This window comes from Zootoca vivipara, chromosome 6, assembly GCF_965207765.1.
Source record: "Zootoca vivipara chromosome 6, rZooViv2.hap1.1, whole genome shotgun sequence".
Lineage (NCBI taxonomy): Eukaryota > Metazoa > Chordata > Lepidosauria > Squamata > Lacertidae > Zootoca > Zootoca vivipara.
The window spans coordinates 78,769,476-78,787,099 of NC_142589.1; the positions used below are offsets into that span (position 1 = coordinate 78,769,476).

Sequence of the window (17,624 nt, forward strand, 5' to 3'; positions counted from 1 at the left end):
CAGAACACAAACAAGGGGAGACCTGTGCGTCCTGCTGTCTGAAGGACCTCATTCTCCCATTCATAAACCTGCCCGGGCTCTGAGATCTTCTGGCGAGGCTCTTCTCTGAGTCCCGTCACCCTCACTGGCAAGCTTGGTGGGGACGTGGGACAGGGCCTTCTCGGTGGCTGCTCCCAGAATTTGGAACTCCCTGCCTAGAGAAGCTAAACTGGTTCCTTCCTTGCTGTCCAACAGGCTGGGGGGGGGGCTGTTTGTTTGTAAACAACTGTCTGGGTTTAACAAAAAAAAGGGCTCTTAAACAATGCTGTACTGTTTTTTCCAAACTGCATAGATCTGTTTTTAATTCTGCTATAGTTTAAATTACTTTTTAACTATTTTCTTTTCTACGTTTTTGACCTTCTGTACATGATTTGTGTTGTTTTCCTTTGTGTAAGCTGCCTTGAGTCAAGCGAAAAGGTGGGATATAAGTATAATAATAATCACCCACCTCCTTATGAAACGTCTTGATCCTAAACTTCCCCTGCCTTGTGGCTAATAATAATAATAATTTATTATTTATACCCCGCCCATCCGGCTGGGTTTCCCCAGCCATTCTGGGTGCCTCCCAACAAAATATTAAAAATACAATAATTCGTGAGAAAGGCTTTGGGAGGAAGCCCTGAGGAAAAATTCATACCCGATGCCTTGCAGGACATCTTTGGGGAAAGAAAAGGCATAACCCGTACACAAATCCAGAGGGGAGTCCCTAAGGCAGTTGGATGGTGCCTTGTACGCCTCCTTCTGCCAACTCCTGCAGCCAAGCTGGTGCCAAATGTCTTGCTCTGCTTTCCTTTGGGAGCATCAGTGAGGCCGATAAGAGGTATTGTCTAGGAAGCCCAGGACCCCCATACACTGCCCAGGCTTGCCCCCCAGAGAGATCACTTCGGTGCTGTAAACAGCAAAAACAACGCAGGAGGCAGCAGTTATGGGTTACCAGTCTCCGCAGCCACAGCAGGCGCTACGATTCTCCAGCCGTTTGGCTTCTCAAGACACATGGGTGCCAGCAACCTCTGCCATGGCTCACCTCAAACCAGGAAGTGTTCTCCGGAAGACAACGGCTACTGGGGGCCTCTTCATCTAAAGGCATAGCTGCCAAGTTTTCCCTTTTCTCGCGAGGAAGCCTATTCAGCATAAGGGAAAATCCCTTTAAAAAAGGGATAACTTGGCAGCTATGTAAAGGTAAAGGGACCCCTGACCATTAGGTCCAGTCGCGGAAGACTCTGGGGTTGCGGCACTCATCTCGCTTTACAGCTTCTGGGTCATGTGGCCAGCCACTTCTGGCGAACCGGAGCAGCGCATGGAAACTCTGTTTACCTTCCCGCCGGAGTGGTACCTATTTATCTACTTGCACTTTGACGTGCTTTCGAACTGCTAGGTTGGCAGGAGCAGGGACCAAGCAATGGGAGCTCACGCCGTCGCGGGGATTCGAACCGCCGACCTTCTGATCAGCAAGCCCTAGGTTCAGTGGTTTAGCGCCACCCACTACTACAAGGCATCAAATAATATGAGGAGGAGAAGCAAGATGGCTGGGGAGAGGAAATGAAGAACCACGTTTCATTCCCCCTCCCCGCCACTCGTACAGTCCTGCAGTGCTTGAAGTGCTCAGGTATCTCTGAGTGCATGCAGAATGCCTCCATTGTTCTCAGCAACCAGCAACCAGCCTCCACAAACATCTGGCGTTAGAGAGATGGCTTTGCGGGGAATAGGAAGGTTTGGCTCTGGAAATGTCCCTTCAAGGAAGAAGCATTTGAGGTGGAGAGGGAAGAAGAGACCAGGTCTTTTGTGTTTTAATATTTTGTTGGAAGCCTCCCAGAGTGGCTGGGGAAACCCAGCCAGATGGGCGGGGTATAAATAAATATATTATTATTATTATTATTATTATTATTATTATTATTATTATGGCTGGGGCAATCCAATCAGATAGGTGGCATATAAATATTACAATCAATTGGGCCTGTCCCACATACTCACTGATGGAAAGTATTCATGCCATTTAGATTAGCTCCACTGCATTTATATGGTGGTGTGGGGGGGAGAGATTTATTTATATATTTTAAACAAGTTTCTTTGTTTGGTTTTTCAGATGAAAATTTTACAGTCAAATATCCAACATACAACATAGAAATAAGATTCTGAAGAATCTCCTGGACGTCTCCCCCCCCCCCTTATGGGTCCTACTGTTAATCATTTCCTCCTGCATCTTTTATAATAGTCCAAAATTCACCATTAAACTGCAAATGTTTTTCCAATCCTACTAACGGTTTTAACTGTTTACAATGGTTTTTAAGATCAATTATAAATTTTCCCCGTTCCTTATTTATTTTAAACAAGTTTCTAGTCCCTTTCAATCTGGAATGTCAGCTTGAAATTGCAGAAGCGAGTTGGGAGCCAAAACTCAGAACTGATGACCTCTTCCTCTGCTATGTCTCGTGGCAACCCACATGTGGTGGAAGGAATAATAATTATTATTTATTATTCATACCCCGCCCATCTGGCTGGGTTTCCCCAGCCACTCTGGACGGCTTCCAACAGAACATTAAAATACAATAATCTATTAAACATTAAAAGCTTCCCTAAACAGATGTCTCCTAAAAGTCTGGTACTGTGGTTGTTTTTCTCTTTGACATCTGGTGAGAGGGTGTTCCACAGGGCGGGTCCCACTACCGAGAAGGCCCTCTGCCTGGTTCCCTGTAACATGGCTTCTTGCAACGAGGGAACCGCCAGAAGGCCCTTGGCACTGGACCTCAGTGTCCGGGCAAAATGATGGGGGTGGAGACACTCCTTCATGTATACTGGACCGAGGCCGTTTAGGGCTTTAAAGGTCAGCACCAACACTTTGAATTGTGCTCAGAAACGTACTGGGAGCCAATGGCTGCCCCATGTGGACTTAGAAACAGAGGACACTGCCTTACCCCAAACCAGGTCACTCGTCCATCTACTGTCTACACCAGCGATGGGAAACGTGTGGCTCTTTGGATGCTGCTGGACTCCAACCCCCATCATCCCTGTCCACAAGCCATGTTGGCTGGGGCTGATGGGACCTGGAGTATAACGATGTTTGGAGGACCAGAGGCTCCCCATCTCTGGTCTACACCAATCAGTCTTTCACCTTTTCCAGCCCAGGGTCCACCCAAACCTACACCTGGGAAGTCACTCCTTCTTCTTCTTCTTCTCCCTATATTTATATAGTGGTTATGGTGCCACCACCAATCAGGGCATGACCCCGTAGTGGCTCCCAACACAATAGTCCTTGAAGACCAACGGTGCCATCTCCAACTCACTTCTACACAAAGTAGACTCTTTGAAAGTAATTGACCTAAGCAGGGCATGGTGGGACCGACACATGTCCTTTAATTTTAGTGGGTCTACTCTGAGGAGGACTAACACTGGCAACTGTCACTAGCTGCAGCTCTTCAAGCAGGTGAGACTCCGAGCCCTACCTGGAGATGCCACCAATCGAACACGCGACCTTCACTGAGGTCCAACACTGAGCTACAGTTCTTCCATATCTATCCTAGCCCTCACCCCTCTCCCCACCTTACCAATAGTCCCAGTCCTCCAGAGCCATCATTTCTTCATTATAAATGCATTTTAAATGGCACCAGTTACCCTTTGGAACTCCCTGCGACTACTGACATCAGGGAGCCACCTTCGCCCTGTTCCTTTTGGCGTCTGCTGAAAACATTTTTGTTTAGGCAAGCCCGTCCAGACACATAGGACGCTGGCATGTGTTTTGATCTGGCTTCTTTCTTTTAAAATCTTGTCAATGATTTGAATTATTTTTGAAGGCTTTTAACCAATAATTTCATTGTATTATTCTTCTTGTAAACCGCTCTGAAGTTGTGGCTGTTGTTGTGGTTTTACAATCAAGAGGTGTGTGTGTGTGTATATACATACATACATACATACATACATACATACATACATACATACATACATATGTTTTATGAAATAAATAACTAAGCAATAAAACTGCTAGCACATCTACAAAGCTAAGCAGGGTCTGGTCTGTTTTCAAATTTCAGGATTATAGACTACCTCCGAGGACTAAAACCTCACAAGGCGATTTATAGAATAAAAGTATGGTGCATAAACAACCACAATGGGTTAAGAAAAAGAAAAAGAAAACTTGTAATAAAACAGCCACAGAATCATAGAATCGTAGAGTTGGAAGGGAACCTGAGGATCATCTAGTCCAACCCCCTGTAATGCAGGAATTTGCAGATGGAACAAGATGGGTGGGGTATAAATTATTATTATTAGCTGTCCCATATGGGGAATCAAATCTGCAACCTTGGCATTATCAACACCACGCTTTAACCAACTGACATCTTCTAATGAAGGGTGGTATATGAATCTAATAAAAAATATATAAATAAAGTAAATAAATAAAGTTTCCCATCTGTCTTCAAAGGCAGCCCCACAAACCAGGCATTACAGCAGTCCAGCCTGGATGTTCCAAGTGTGTGGATAACGGAAGCAAGGTCAGACCTCTCTAGGAAGGCTGGTAGACCAGCTGTGGCCATCAGCTGGCAAAAAAAAAGCTCTATGGTATCAGGTTGAGAAGGAAGCAGGGAGCTCCATGCCAAAAAATAAGAAAAGAAAAAAGCAGGCAACATGACAAAGAGAAAGGGCTTTTTCCAGCCTTTTTTTTTTTTTTTTTTGAATTTGCATTATTAAATCCTGCAAGTGCTGACTTTGGATTTCTCGGGAGGAGAATCTGCAGTTTCTGTCTCTGGGTGAAGAATCTGAACTGCCACCATAGTAGGATAACAAATTGAGTATGAGTCAACAATGCGAAGCCCGCCAAGGACGGTGACTGTTTCCAGGCTGCATTAAGAAAAAGCTTTTCCCCAGGTTCGGGAACTAAACAGCCCTGGTCTAACCCCACACTGTAAAAAATACCGAGAGTATGGCTTTTACAATCCTTGTGGCATGTACAGAATTTTCTCTTAAAAAGAAAAAGTATGCATATTATTATAGACTGTCTAGGTCCACAGTTGCATCATACGTTTAAATCAATAGGATACAACAGTGGTACCTCGGTTTAAGTACACAATTGGTTCCGGAAGTCTGTACTTAACCTGAAGCGAATTTTCCCATTGAAAGTAATGGAAAGTGGATTAATCCGTTCCAGATGGTCCGCGGAGTATTTAACCTGAAGCGGATTTTCCCATTGAAAGTACAGTGGTACCTCTACTTACATTGTTAGGGGACCTCTCTATTCCCCTCCCAGGATCCTCTGTGAAGAGGGATTGATTGTGAAAGCACTCGCAGAACTGTGAGCTCTGTGAGGGGAAGAAGGGGGCTTTCCTAGCAACTCTCAGCACCCTTAACAAACCACAGTTCCACTGTTCCCCCGTTGGGAGAGGGGGAACAAGACTCAAGTTTGATTCAAGGAGTCCTCAAAGAAGAACCAGCATGGAATAATGTCCTCCCAGTGAGAGAAGGAGGGCAGGATCCATGCTGGGGCCTGAGTTTAACTGGGGGGATTGCGATAGGGCTGGAAAGTGGAAACATAGCTGGATGGTACTGTGCTACAGTTAGAAAATTGGGGGGTCAGAAAGAAGAGTGGTGGATAGGTGGCGATAGAATGGGAATAGGGTGAGGAGTAACAATGGGTTATTTTCTGACTGATTAAGATGGTCCGAAACTGGAATGTTTTATGGAGCTGGTTGATACATCTGGGAGATCTGGAGTCCAGGGGTATAATTAGATAAATGTGGTTAAAGGTATGGTAGAAGAAATATCATTTGAATATATGGAAAAAATTGGGGGTATAAATGTGAGGCTAAAGGAAGAATAAGAGATGGTAGATTTGGATTAATTAATGAATTATAAATTGAGGGTATTCGATGGTGGTTTTCTTTTTTTTAGTAGATTAGAATTGGTTAGGAAATAATGGAAAAATTGTGCTAGAATGATTTAAGATGATAAAAGAAAATTGCTTAATTTAGATTTAACAAATGGACCCAGTGTGTGGGGAATCGAGGAAGTCCACAATGTTAATGTAATGAATAGGTATGTTTTTGCTTTTGTTTTCTTTTCTTTTTTGACTATGTTTTGTTTTTGCTTTTTTGCTTTTCTTTTTGTGTTAAAATGTCTGAAAACCAATAAATATTATTTTAAAAAACAAACAAAAAACAAACCACAGTTCCCAGAATTCTCTGGGGCAAGCCATGACTGCTTAAAGTGGTGTCACAATGCATAAAATGTGAATGTGGGCTAAGTGCAGTCCTGGGCATCGTGGTTCGAGAGAGAGGTCAGGAAATCCCAGCCTTGTATAGGGTTGCTAGACTCAATAGAGGACAGGACTTCTGTGCCTTTAATTGCCTTGCTCTCTTTTGAGTCTGGAAACCTTAAAGAGAAACCAGCAGACCCTTTGTTTAATTTACAAGCAAAGGGTCTGCTGTTTTTCTCTTTAAGGTTTCCAGGCTCAAAAGAGAGCAGGGCAATTAAAGGCACAGAAGTCCTGTCCACTATTGAGTCTGGCAACCCTAGCCTTGTAACGGGGACAGGCAATTGGACACACAAGGGCTCAATCCAGCCTCATGAGTCTTCATCTAATTCCCACAGCATAACTGTACATCTCCCCCCCCCCCCCCCGCAGTCAAGTAAAGAACTCTTTGACTCCCTTCTTCCTGGCACAAACAACAGAGGTTTGGACCATTCTCTCGCTGCCCCCCATTCACCATACGCCACACACCCACACCATCAATCTAAAGCCCTGTGATACCACTTGAAACAACCACAGCTCCCGCCAAATAATTCTGGGAGCTGTAGTTTGTTAAGGGTGCTGAGAGTTGTTAGGAGGACCCCCCCCCCACACACACACACTATTCTCCTTACAGAGCTACAGTTCCCAGAGTGGTTTAACAACTAATCCCTCTTCCCAGGGAAATCTGGGAGTTGTAGTTCTGCAAGGGGAATAAGGGGTCCGCCATCAATTCTCAGCTCCCTTAACAAACTACAGATCCCAGGATTCTTATGGGGAAACCATGACTGTTTAAAGTGGCAACCTAACACTTTAACTGTGTCGGGTGAATGTACCCAAGGGACAGGGCCTTGTGATGTGCAGTTCTGGGATGCCCTCCTAGGGGAAAGCCAGCAGATTCTTCGTTTGATCGGCTGTGGAGATCTTTTGGTTTTGCAAAGGTTTCTTTGAATAATTCTTACTGTCTCTCACATAGCTATGCTGTTTTGAAATCGTTTCTGCTGCTGTGCTCCTGGAAGATCATTTTAGAAATCTGCCAGGTCTTCTGCTGGTGGTACGGAGGGAGAATGAAAGATTTTTGTCTCAGTTCATGTGGGAACTGGACTGGATGAGGCCAGGCAAACGTTGGAGAGCCTCAAAGACTTTAGGCACCATACATTAAAAACAACAACACTCAACGCACCTTTAAAGCACATGACTTCTCCCAAAGAATTCTGGTAACTGTAGTTTGTTCTGTGTACAAACCGTAGTTTAATGGTTGGCTGCTGGATTCGATGGGCTTTTGGCCTGATTCAGAGACAGGGCTTTTCTTCGCATCTTATATTAAAAATGCCTTTGACCTCCTCCTACTTCCATGCTCCCTAGACAAATACCCAGATCCATGCCTGCACCCTTAAGAACATAATAACAGCCTTGCTGGATCAGGCCAATGGCCGATCCAGTAGTACCCAGTGGCCGACCAGATGCCTGTGGCAAACCTGCAAGCAGGACCCGTCCACAAGACCCCTTTCCTCTCTTGTGGTTTCCAGCAACTGGGATTCAGAAGCATTGTTGGTTCCAACTATGGAGGCAGAACATTGCTACCCTGGCTAGGAGCTATCAATAGCCGCCTCCCTCCACGAACTTGTCCAATCCAAGTTGACATCCATCACTGCCTCAAGTGGGAGTGAGTTCCATAGTTTATGCTATCCTTCAGTCTGTGTTCGAAATTAGCCAGTTGCCAGGCGCATTTGGCACCTGGCTTTCGACCACTTGTGACCAAGATGATTGGATCATGACTGTTTTCACACACAAATACCCCCATCCTGTAGACTTTTATCAGTTATTAATTTATCTGCACCCTGAATGAATTTGGGCAGCCTGAGCAGGAGAAGTCACTGTTCAGAAAAAGAGGTCAGAATTGGCTGATATATACTGTATATTCTGGCATATAAAACGACTGGGCGTATAAGATGACACCCAACTTTTCCAATTAAAATATAGAGTTTGGGATATACTCGTCATATAAGAAAAATGACCCAGCGTATAAGACGACCCCCGATTTTTGAGAATATTTTCCTGGGTTTAAAAGTAGTCTTATACGCAGGAATATACAGTATGTGGAAGGTCCTTGGATCGAGTAACTTTTCTTCTTGTAAGTTCTCAAAACTCTCAAACCTAGCTCAAGGTAGTCCTCTCAACTAGCCAGATGTTTAACTGAGAATCTATCCAAGTCAGTCCATCATTTGAAAAATGAGACTTTTGAGACATCTTGCCCCAAAATGGCAAATGGGCATTCCATTCTGGCGACTGCAACCTTGGTTTTGAGAATCCATGTGGCGCCGAGGTTAGATATCTGAGTTTCCGCTGAGGACCTGCTGTGCCCATCAAAGCAACATCCATTTGCACCCTACAAATGAATCTCAGGAAACATCCACACTGTGCATCTAAAACACATGGTTTGTCCCAAAGAATCCTTGGAACAGGGATTGACCCCCTCAGAGAACTACAACTGATAGCACTCTTAAACTACAATTCCCAGGATTCATTGGGGGGGGTGGAGTGGGAAGCAGTGTGGTTTCAATACATGGGACTCAACTACCAGATCAAAGAGAAAGGAGGTCTCCTGCCCCCCCCCCCCCACCATGTGCTCAGTCTATGACCAAAGGATCATCTTGCATTCCAGACCCGGATTAACCCTTTGAGAGATCAACCCTCCCGAGCAAGCACCTTTCCCCTGACCCCCACAGCTAGAGAAGCCCAACCACTCCCTCCCTAAACCTGAGATGCCATCCAGTGATGAATGGCGCCCAGCTGTCAGCCCAGGATAAATAAAGGTTAGTAACTGGAGAGGCTAGGAAAGGATCGGGCGTTAACCCCACGCCACCCAGAGCGTAAGGACACAGGACACAGACGCCCATTGGCGGCAGCCACAGTTCCCTGCTGCAACAGGGAATTCCCCCTTTTGCACATGTAAAATGCACAGCCTTGCATCCTCCATCCTAAGCCATCATTTTCTCATATGTGCATGTCATCAAGACCTCTGAGGGCCACACAGAGATATTAAGCAAATATGGAGGGTCTGGCTGTCAGATCAGGCCAGTAGCCCGTCTACTCCAGAATCCTGTTCACACAGGGACTGACCAGATGCCTAAGGGGATGCACCGGAGCCTAAGAGCCCTCTCCCCTCCTGTGGCTTCCAGCAGCTGGGATTCAGAAGCATTGCTGCCCCTGGCCGTGGAGGCAGAGCATAGCCAGTAAAGGTAAAGGGATCCCTGGCCGTTAGGTCCAGTCGCGGACGACTCTGGGGTTGCGGCACTCATCTCGCGTTATTGGCTGAGGGAGTTGGCATACAGCTTCTGAGTCATGTGGCCAGCACGACTAAGCTGCTTCTGGCGAACCAGAGCAGCGCACGGAAACGCCGTTTACCTTCCCGCCGGAGTGGTGCCTATTTATCTACTTGCACTTTGACGTGCTTTCGAACTGTTGGTTGGCAGGAGCTGGGACCGAGCAATGGGAGCTCACCCCATTACGGGGATTCGAACCGCCGAGCTTCTGATCAGCAAGCCCTAGGCTCTGTGGTATAACCCACAGTGCCACCCGCGTCCCAGCATAGCCAGTAGCCATCAATAAATGGCTCTGCCCCAAGGAAACGGCAGCAATCAGAACCTCTTGGGCTTAAGGGAAGGGGGACAGACAGGCTGAGCTTGAGCAAAACAGATCCGCAGCTCAACAGGTCGATCCTTCCTCCCTATCCAAAGGGAGAAGGACTCCGGGGCGGGAGGGGAGGGGGGAGAAAGGAATAGGAAGATTGGGCAGGATCTGCGGCCTTCCTGCCCCGCTTCCGAACATCCCATCGGCCAGATGTTGGGCCAGATGGACCTTTAAGCAACAACAGGGCTCTCTTAGTGCGCTGTCTTGGGTTCATACATGGAAGTGGGCAGAGGAGGTGGCATTGAGGAACTGGGTCGAATCCAGCCCCACTGTGGATACCACCTGTTCCAAGGCAGATTGGTGGCTGACGTCCCACGGACAACAGGGCTGTTTCTAAATTTAGCCCCTGCTTGGGGGGGGAGAGGGAGAAGGGAGGGAGATCAAGGCCCCTAACCTGCTCAGTGAGGTCCTCCATAAAGAGGGTGAGGGTCCAGGAGAGAGGATCCCCTGACCCAAATTGCTCAGGACGGTGCCTGAATATTGCTCGGCGATATTCATTTATCTCTGCCGTTTCGCCTGCCTGCCAATCACACTGACGCCCTCCCAAGCTCCAAATTCATGCTTGACAAAAGGCCCCTGTTTTATTTTATTTTTAAGGAAAGAATACCAACACTCCGAAGACTTTTCTGAAGCATGCATGATTCCCCAGCTCCCTCCCACCCACCGCCTCACCCCAAAATAAGTATTATTCTCTCTTTTTGTAAAGTGCCACGCAAGGGTTGGTTGCCTGAACCCACAAGCAACAGAGCAGGAAGGTGTCCCCAACCTGGTGCCCTCCAGATGTTGCGTGGTCCAAAAACACCTGGCGGGCACCAGGTTGGAAAGGCTGGCACAGAAGATCAGACCGTAGGAAGGTCACAGAACATGTTGGAAAGAGCCAGAGCTCCCTAGGCACATCGAGAAGTCACCCCCAGATGCAACCGAGCCCCCCCCCCAGCCAAAGGGCTTGCTCTCCCCTTCAAACTCCACCCCCGTCTTTAACACCAAACTTTGCACTTCAACCCCCCTCAATACAGGGCCCTCCTTGCCTCCACCCCCAAACTTGTCCTTCAGCCCTCTCCACCCCAACCTGCCCCTGCCCCACAGCGCAATCCTAACGCCTCCCCAAGGAAAGCAAGTCTCCTTGAATTCCGTGGGGCTCAGTGCCTGGGAAGTGGGGTTTGGGCGCGCCCCCCACCCCAACTTCCCACCTTGACTAGCATTACACTGCCTTTTTCCTGCAGCCCTAATTTCACGCCGGCCCCTCTCCTCTCCCCCTTTCCCTTTCTTCCTCCCGTGTTCCCCCCCCCCCAAAAAAAATCTTCCTCCTCCTTCTTCTCCTCCACCCCCCTCCAAAAATTAAGGACTCACCGTCCGGAGAAACTGGACGTCGTCCTCTCCTTCGCCGCCTCCTTCGGCCATGGCTGGGCTGGGGGGCTGGGCTGGGGGGCAGCTGGAAGGAGTGGGGCGCCCGCCCTGCTCGGCTGGCTCGTTCGCAGCTGCCGGGAGCCGCGGAGACACTAGCGGAGCGTCCCGGCTCCAGCAGCGCCAGCCAGCCAGCCGGCCGGCTCCCCGCCCCCCGGACCGCCCCTAGGAGGGGATGGAGAAGGGGCGGAGGAGGGCGGAGAGAAGGACATGGGAAGGAGGGAGGGATGGGGCGAGGAAGCCGCAGCGGATCTCTCGCCACCCGATCGCTCCCCTCCTTCTTCACCAGGGAGCTTTTTCTCGCCACTGCGGTCGCCAGGGTTCGGTGAAACCTCCACGGGCCAGGAGCAGTCTACCTGTTCGCTGCCCAGCCGCGGAACTGGCTCCCCGCAACCCACGAGAGGTGGCGGGCTCTCCTTCCTTGGTGGAGGAGGGCCACCTGTCAGTGATGCTTCAGTGGAGATTCCTGCATCGCAGGGGGTTGGACTAGATGACCCCCGGGGGGACACGCTTCCGACTCTGCAATTCTGCGATTCGAAGGAGAGGCGCCTGGCCCAGCTTCTACCTGTTGCCAACTTCCCTGGAGCATCGGATATTAGGCCAGCTCACATAGGAGGGAGGGAGGCACCAGGCTCAGCGCACCTCAAGTGGGATTCATCCAGCACGTTGAACGCATACTCCCTCAATGGCTTTGAAAGAGGAATTCGGGGGGGGGGGGTCCTGCCAGCAGCTACTAGCCAGGATATGCTCCCCTTCCACAGTCGGAGCCAGCAAAGCTTCTGAATACCAGTTCCTGGAAATTGCAGAAGGGAGTTGCTCTGGGGCTCAGATCCTGCTTGCAGGCTTCTGGTTGGCTGCTGTGAGAACAGGATGCTAGCCTTTGGCCAGATTCAGAAGGGTTCTTCTTATATCTCATAGTCTCATAGTCTGTAATGGTTAACTGGTGTCTGTTATTAACTGTTTAGTAGTGGTTTTTTGTGTTTTTTAAATTATCAATTAGTCTTTTTTCGAGATGATTTTTTGATTTTACAAGTGTAGGATTATACCAATACAGTACAAAATACATATCCATTTTTCAAGATTTATCTGAATCTCCAGACTTCCCACCCTCCCCTCCATGGGTCCTATTGTCAACCTTTTCAACTGCATATTATTTCATGGTCCATATTTTATATGTCTCCATATTGTCCATGATATTTGCTACATTACAAGTGTTTTTTTTTTAAAATCCTCCTAATGTTTTCATTTGCTTACAGTGGTCTCCTAGATAAATTAAAAATGTTCCCTATTCTTTATTGAAGTTTTTGTCTTCTTGGTTCCTGAGCTTTCCGGTCAATTTTGCCATCAGCTTAGCTTGTCATTCCTCTCTGGTAGGAGCTTTTTATTCTTTCCATCTGTGGGCTACTAACATCTGAGCGGTTGTTGTCCCATACATAAAAGTATTTTCTGCTCCTTTGATGTTGGTACCTATAATTCCTAATAATAACGCTCCTGGTGTGTGTGTGTGGTGTTTTTTTTAAAGGTTATTTTAAACATTTTTTTCATTTCAGTATATATCATTTCCCATAATGGTTTTTTCCCCCTTATTATGGTTCTATGCTTTTATTGCTGCAAACCACTTTGAGATATGGCACAGCAGGATGCAAATATTTCTATAAATAAACCATAAACACCATTGGGTATTCTCTTTTGGGGGGGTTGTTGTTGTTGTTTAGTCGTGTCCGACACTTCATGACCCCATGGACCAGAGCACGCCAGTCTTGCACTGCCTCCCGCAGTTTGGTCAAACTCATGTTCGTAGCTTCGAGAACACTGTCCAACCATCTCGTCCTCTGTCGTCCCCTTCTCCTAGTGCCCTCAATCTTTCCCAACATCAGGGTCTTTTCCAGGGAGTCTTCTCATGAGGTGGCCAAAGTATTGGAGCCTCAGCTTCACAATCTGTCCTTCCAGTGAGCGCTCAGGGCTGATTTCCTTCAGAATGGATAGGTTTGATCTTCTTACAGTCCATGGGACTCTCAAGAGTCTCCTCCAGCACCATAATTCAAAAGCATCAATTATTCGGTGATCAGCCTTCTTTATGGTCCAGCTCTCACTTCCACTGGTTATGTGTGATAAATTAAATTTACTGTAGCCAGCCTGTTTTTACAAAACAACAACCCTAAATCTGAATCTAAAACGAACCTCCATTGAGCTTTGCAAAGTATTGTTATCATTTATCGGGTTTCTTGCACACCCTTTGCCCTAAAGTCCCCAAGGCAGGTTATAATACTATATATCACCAGTTGCTGGAAGGATCAGGAGGGGAGAGTTGCTCTTGTGCCCAGATCCTGCTTATGAGTTTCCCATAATGGGCATCAGGGCGGCCACTGTGAGAACAGGATCCTGGACTAGACTGGCCATAGGCCTGATCCTGCAGGGGTCTTCTTTATGTTCTTAGTGTTAGGTAAAGGTAAAGGTGCCCCTGACCATCAGGTCCAGTCGTGTCCGACTCTGGGGTTGCGGCGCTCATCTCGCTCTATAGGCCGAGGGAGCCGGCGTTTGTCCGCAGACAGCTTCCGGGTCATGTGGCCAGCATGACAAAGCTGCTTCTGGCGAACCAGAGCAGCACACGGAAACGCCGTTTACCTTCCCGCCGGAGCGGTCCCTATTTATCTACTTGCACTTTGATGTGCTTTCGAACTGCTAGGTGGGCAGGAGCTGGGACCGAGGAACAGGAGCTCACCCCGTTGCAGGGATTCGAACCGCCGACCTTCTGATCAGCAAGCCCTAGACTCTGTGGTTTAACCCACAGCGCCACCTGGGCTTACGAGTTTCCCATAATGGGCATCAGGGCGGCCACTGTGAGAACAGGATCCTGGACTAGACTGGCCATAGGCCTGATCCTGCAGGGGTCTTCTTTATGTTCTTAGTGTTAGGTAAAGGTAAAGGTGCCCCTGACCATCAGGTCCAGTCGTGTCCGACTCTGGGGTTGCGGCGCTCATCTCGCTCTATAGGCCGAGGGAGCCGGCGTTTGTCCGCAGACAGCTTCCGGGTCATGTGGCCAGCATGACAAAGCTGCTTCTGGCGAACCAGAGCAGCACACGGAAACGCCGTTTACCTTCCCGCCGGAGCGGTCCCTATTTATCTACTTGCACTTTGATGTGCTTTCGAACTGCTAGGTGGGCAGGAGCTGGGACCGAGGAACAGGAGCTCACCCCGTTGCAGGGATTCGAACCGCCGACCTTCTGATCAGCAAGCCCTAGACTCTGTGGTTTAACCCACAGCGCCACCTGGGCTTACGAGTTTCCCATAATGGGCATCAGGGCGGCCACTGTGAGAACAGGATCCTGGACTAGACTGGCCATAGGCCTGATCCTGCAGGGGTCTTCTTTATGTTCTTAGTGTTACACTACTAGTATAACCTTTTGGTATTCAATACAGCACTATAGTTCACGTGCAGTCGTGGGATAATCCTTACAGCAGGCTCTGAAAGTACTATAATCTGCCTGAATTATTCCCATGGGTCAATGCGAGCGCCATGCATACTTTTAAGGAGGAAAATAGGGTCCCACTTGCATCTTGGGGAGGAGAGGAGGGTGTCCCCTGGCTGGAACAGCCTGGACACCTGGGTTCTCACCTGTGACACTCCCCGGGAAAGAAGGGAGGCTAGGATACATCACTATTTATGTAACTACTTTGAAGGAGCCAGGGAGACACTGTGTATGTATATTTCTTACAAGCAAGCTGAAACAGCCTCTTTGGAAGGCGGACAGAGTCTCTCCAGTCCTTGGGGAGGTGAAATTCTCTCAGCCTCTCTACTACAATTCAAAGACACACTTGGGTCTGTATTAGTAGGTAATAAAACGATTTATCATTTCAGTGGCTCATTTGCAAAATAAACTGAGAATCTGATGCTGGAGGTTGTCTAATACTGATCTGAGCCGATATCCAGTTTCTGACAGCAAGAGCTGTTTGATGGTGGAATGGACCACCTCCTCGGAGGGTGGTGCACGCTCCTTAAACAGCAGTTGGGGCTGGCCATCTGTCAGGGATCATTTAGCCATGAATCTTGCTTTGCAGGGGGGTTGGGCTAGATGACCCTCGGGGTACCTTCCAGCTCTACAGTTCTGTGATTCTTCATTCTGTGGTCTGTAAAATGTATGCATTTCTCATACTGTTAGCCTTGCTTTCTTTCCAGGAAAGAGGATAGAATCCCCCCTCCCTTCCTCAAATAATTAACTTAAGGACACACTGCCTTGATCATTGTAGAGAGGGTGGGGGAACACACAATACTTTTATTTTTGAAGCCCTTACCTGTCTGCATCTTTCAGAGAGTAAGGAGATAAAAACTGACCACGCATTTTCTAAGCTGGCTGGTTTTTATATGCTCCTGGTTCCTGGCTCGGGGCCAGGAAGAGAAAATTCCAGACAGGCTGCTAAAATTCCAAGCAGCCGGCAGTCCTTCATTCCTCACCTCTGAAGAAGGTGTTTGTGGGGAAGCAGGGAAAAGGCTGAAGGTGAAACCAGTTTTGGAGGTGAAAAAAGCAGAGGAGAGGCAGAGAAAGAGAGAGAGAGATGTTTGCAAAGACTAGTAACAAACGCCGCTTAGCCAAGCCAGATGAGACAGAAAGACAAGCAGAAGAAAAATGTTCCATTTCTGCACAGTCATGCAGGTGGTAGGAAAAGATATAAACACAGACCAAAGCAACACGCCATTGTTTTGGGGGAAGCGATCTGGAATGGAGAACTCAGTTTAAAAGTAGGATTCATGCTAGGCAATCATAGAATCGTAGAGTTGGAAGGGAGCACAAGGGCCAGCTACTAGTCTACTCCTCTGCAATGCAGGGACCTTTTTGCCCCATGTGGGGCTCAAACCCACAGCCCTGAGATCAAGAGTCTTGTGCTCTACCGGCTGAGCTATTTAGTCACAGCAGCAACTAGGATGGGGAGAGAGGAGGGTCTTGGCTCGGTGGTAAAGTATATAAGCTTTGCATGTAACTAGCACAAGATGTGGCTGCTGGGTTGGTAAAGGACCAACATTGCCCAGATCAGGCGTCCCCAAACTCGGCCCTCCAGATGTCTTGGGACTACAACTCCCACCATCTCTAGCTAACAGGACCGGTGGTCAGGGATTATGGGAATGGTAGTCCTAAAACATCTGAAGAGCAGAGTTTGGGGGTGCCTGGCCCAGATCCTTGAAAGCCTTGCACAGGCTGCCAGGGAGCTACTGGGCCCAATTCAAAGTGTTAGTACTAGCATACTCAGGACCCAAGTACCTAAAAGAGCGCCTTCCACAGTACCAATATTTCAGACCCTACATTTGGTAGGCAGCTCCTTGGTGCTGGTGGTGCCGTCGCCAGGAGCTGCCCAGCTGGCGTTTACCATAGCAGGGCCTTTTCAGTGGTGGCTCCCTGGTTGCGGAATGCCCTCCTTAGCAAGGTGCACCTGTCTCCGTCATTCCAGCTTTTAGGAGGAATCTGAAAGCACTCCTGTTTGCATTTGGTGGCTGAGGAATACAGTCCCTTGCAACCTCGAGATCGCTGGGTGGAAAATGTTTTTAATTGCAGTTTTTAAGAACAGGCTAATCGGTTTTGGGAGTGTTTTGCGTTTAAATTGCTTAACTGTTTGCTTATCAGTAAAGGTAAAGGGACCCCTAACCATTAGGTCCAGTCACTAACGACTCTGGGGTTGCGGTGTTCATCTCGCTTTACTGGCCGAGGGAGCCGGCGTACAGCTTCTGAGTCATGTGGCAAGCATGACTAAGCTGCTTCTGGCGAACCAGAGCAGTGCACGGAAATGCCATTTACCTTCCCGTCGGAGCAGTACCTATTTATCTACTTGCACTTTGATGTGCTTTTGAACTGCTAGGTTGGCAGGAGCAGGGACCAAGCGACGGGAGCTCACCCCATTGCGGGGATTCGAACCGCCAACCTTCTGACTGGCAAGCCCAAGAGGCTCAGTGGTTTAGACCACAGCGCCACTCGCGTCCCTTTTATTTCCTTATCAGTAAATAAGTTCAATAATAATAATAATAATAATAATAATAATAATAATAATAATAATAATTTATTTATACCCCACCAAACTGGCTGGGTTTCCCCAGCCACTCTGGACGGCTTACAACAGAAAAATGAAATAAAATAATCTATTAAACATTAAAAGCCTCCCTAAACAGGGCTGCCTTCAGATGTCTTCTAAAAATCTGGTAGCTGTTTTTTTCTTTGACATCTGATGGGAGGGCGTTCCACAGGGCGGGCGCCACCACCGAGAAGGCCGTCTGCCTGGTTCCCTGCAA

At 48.0% G+C, this 17,624-nt stretch overlaps 1 protein-coding gene across 8 annotated transcripts in view; it reads right to left on the reverse strand.

Moving 5' to 3' along the window:
• RYR1 (ryanodine receptor 1) overlaps positions 1–11,478 on the reverse strand; it is a 159,318-nt gene extending 147,840 nt beyond the window's left edge. For 7 of the 8 annotated variants that reach the window (XM_060275552.2, XM_060275550.2, XM_060275547.2 and 4 more), the window contains exon 1: positions 11,297–11,478. In XM_060275552.2, the coding sequence (XP_060131535.2) occupies positions 11,297–11,347 (51 nt within the window). In that variant the 5' untranslated portion in view covers positions 11,348–11,478. The remainder of the gene's footprint in view (positions 1–11,296) is intronic. The other variant, XM_060275546.2, reaches the window with a different exon arrangement.
• Positions 11,479–17,624: the final 6,146 nt, after the last annotated feature.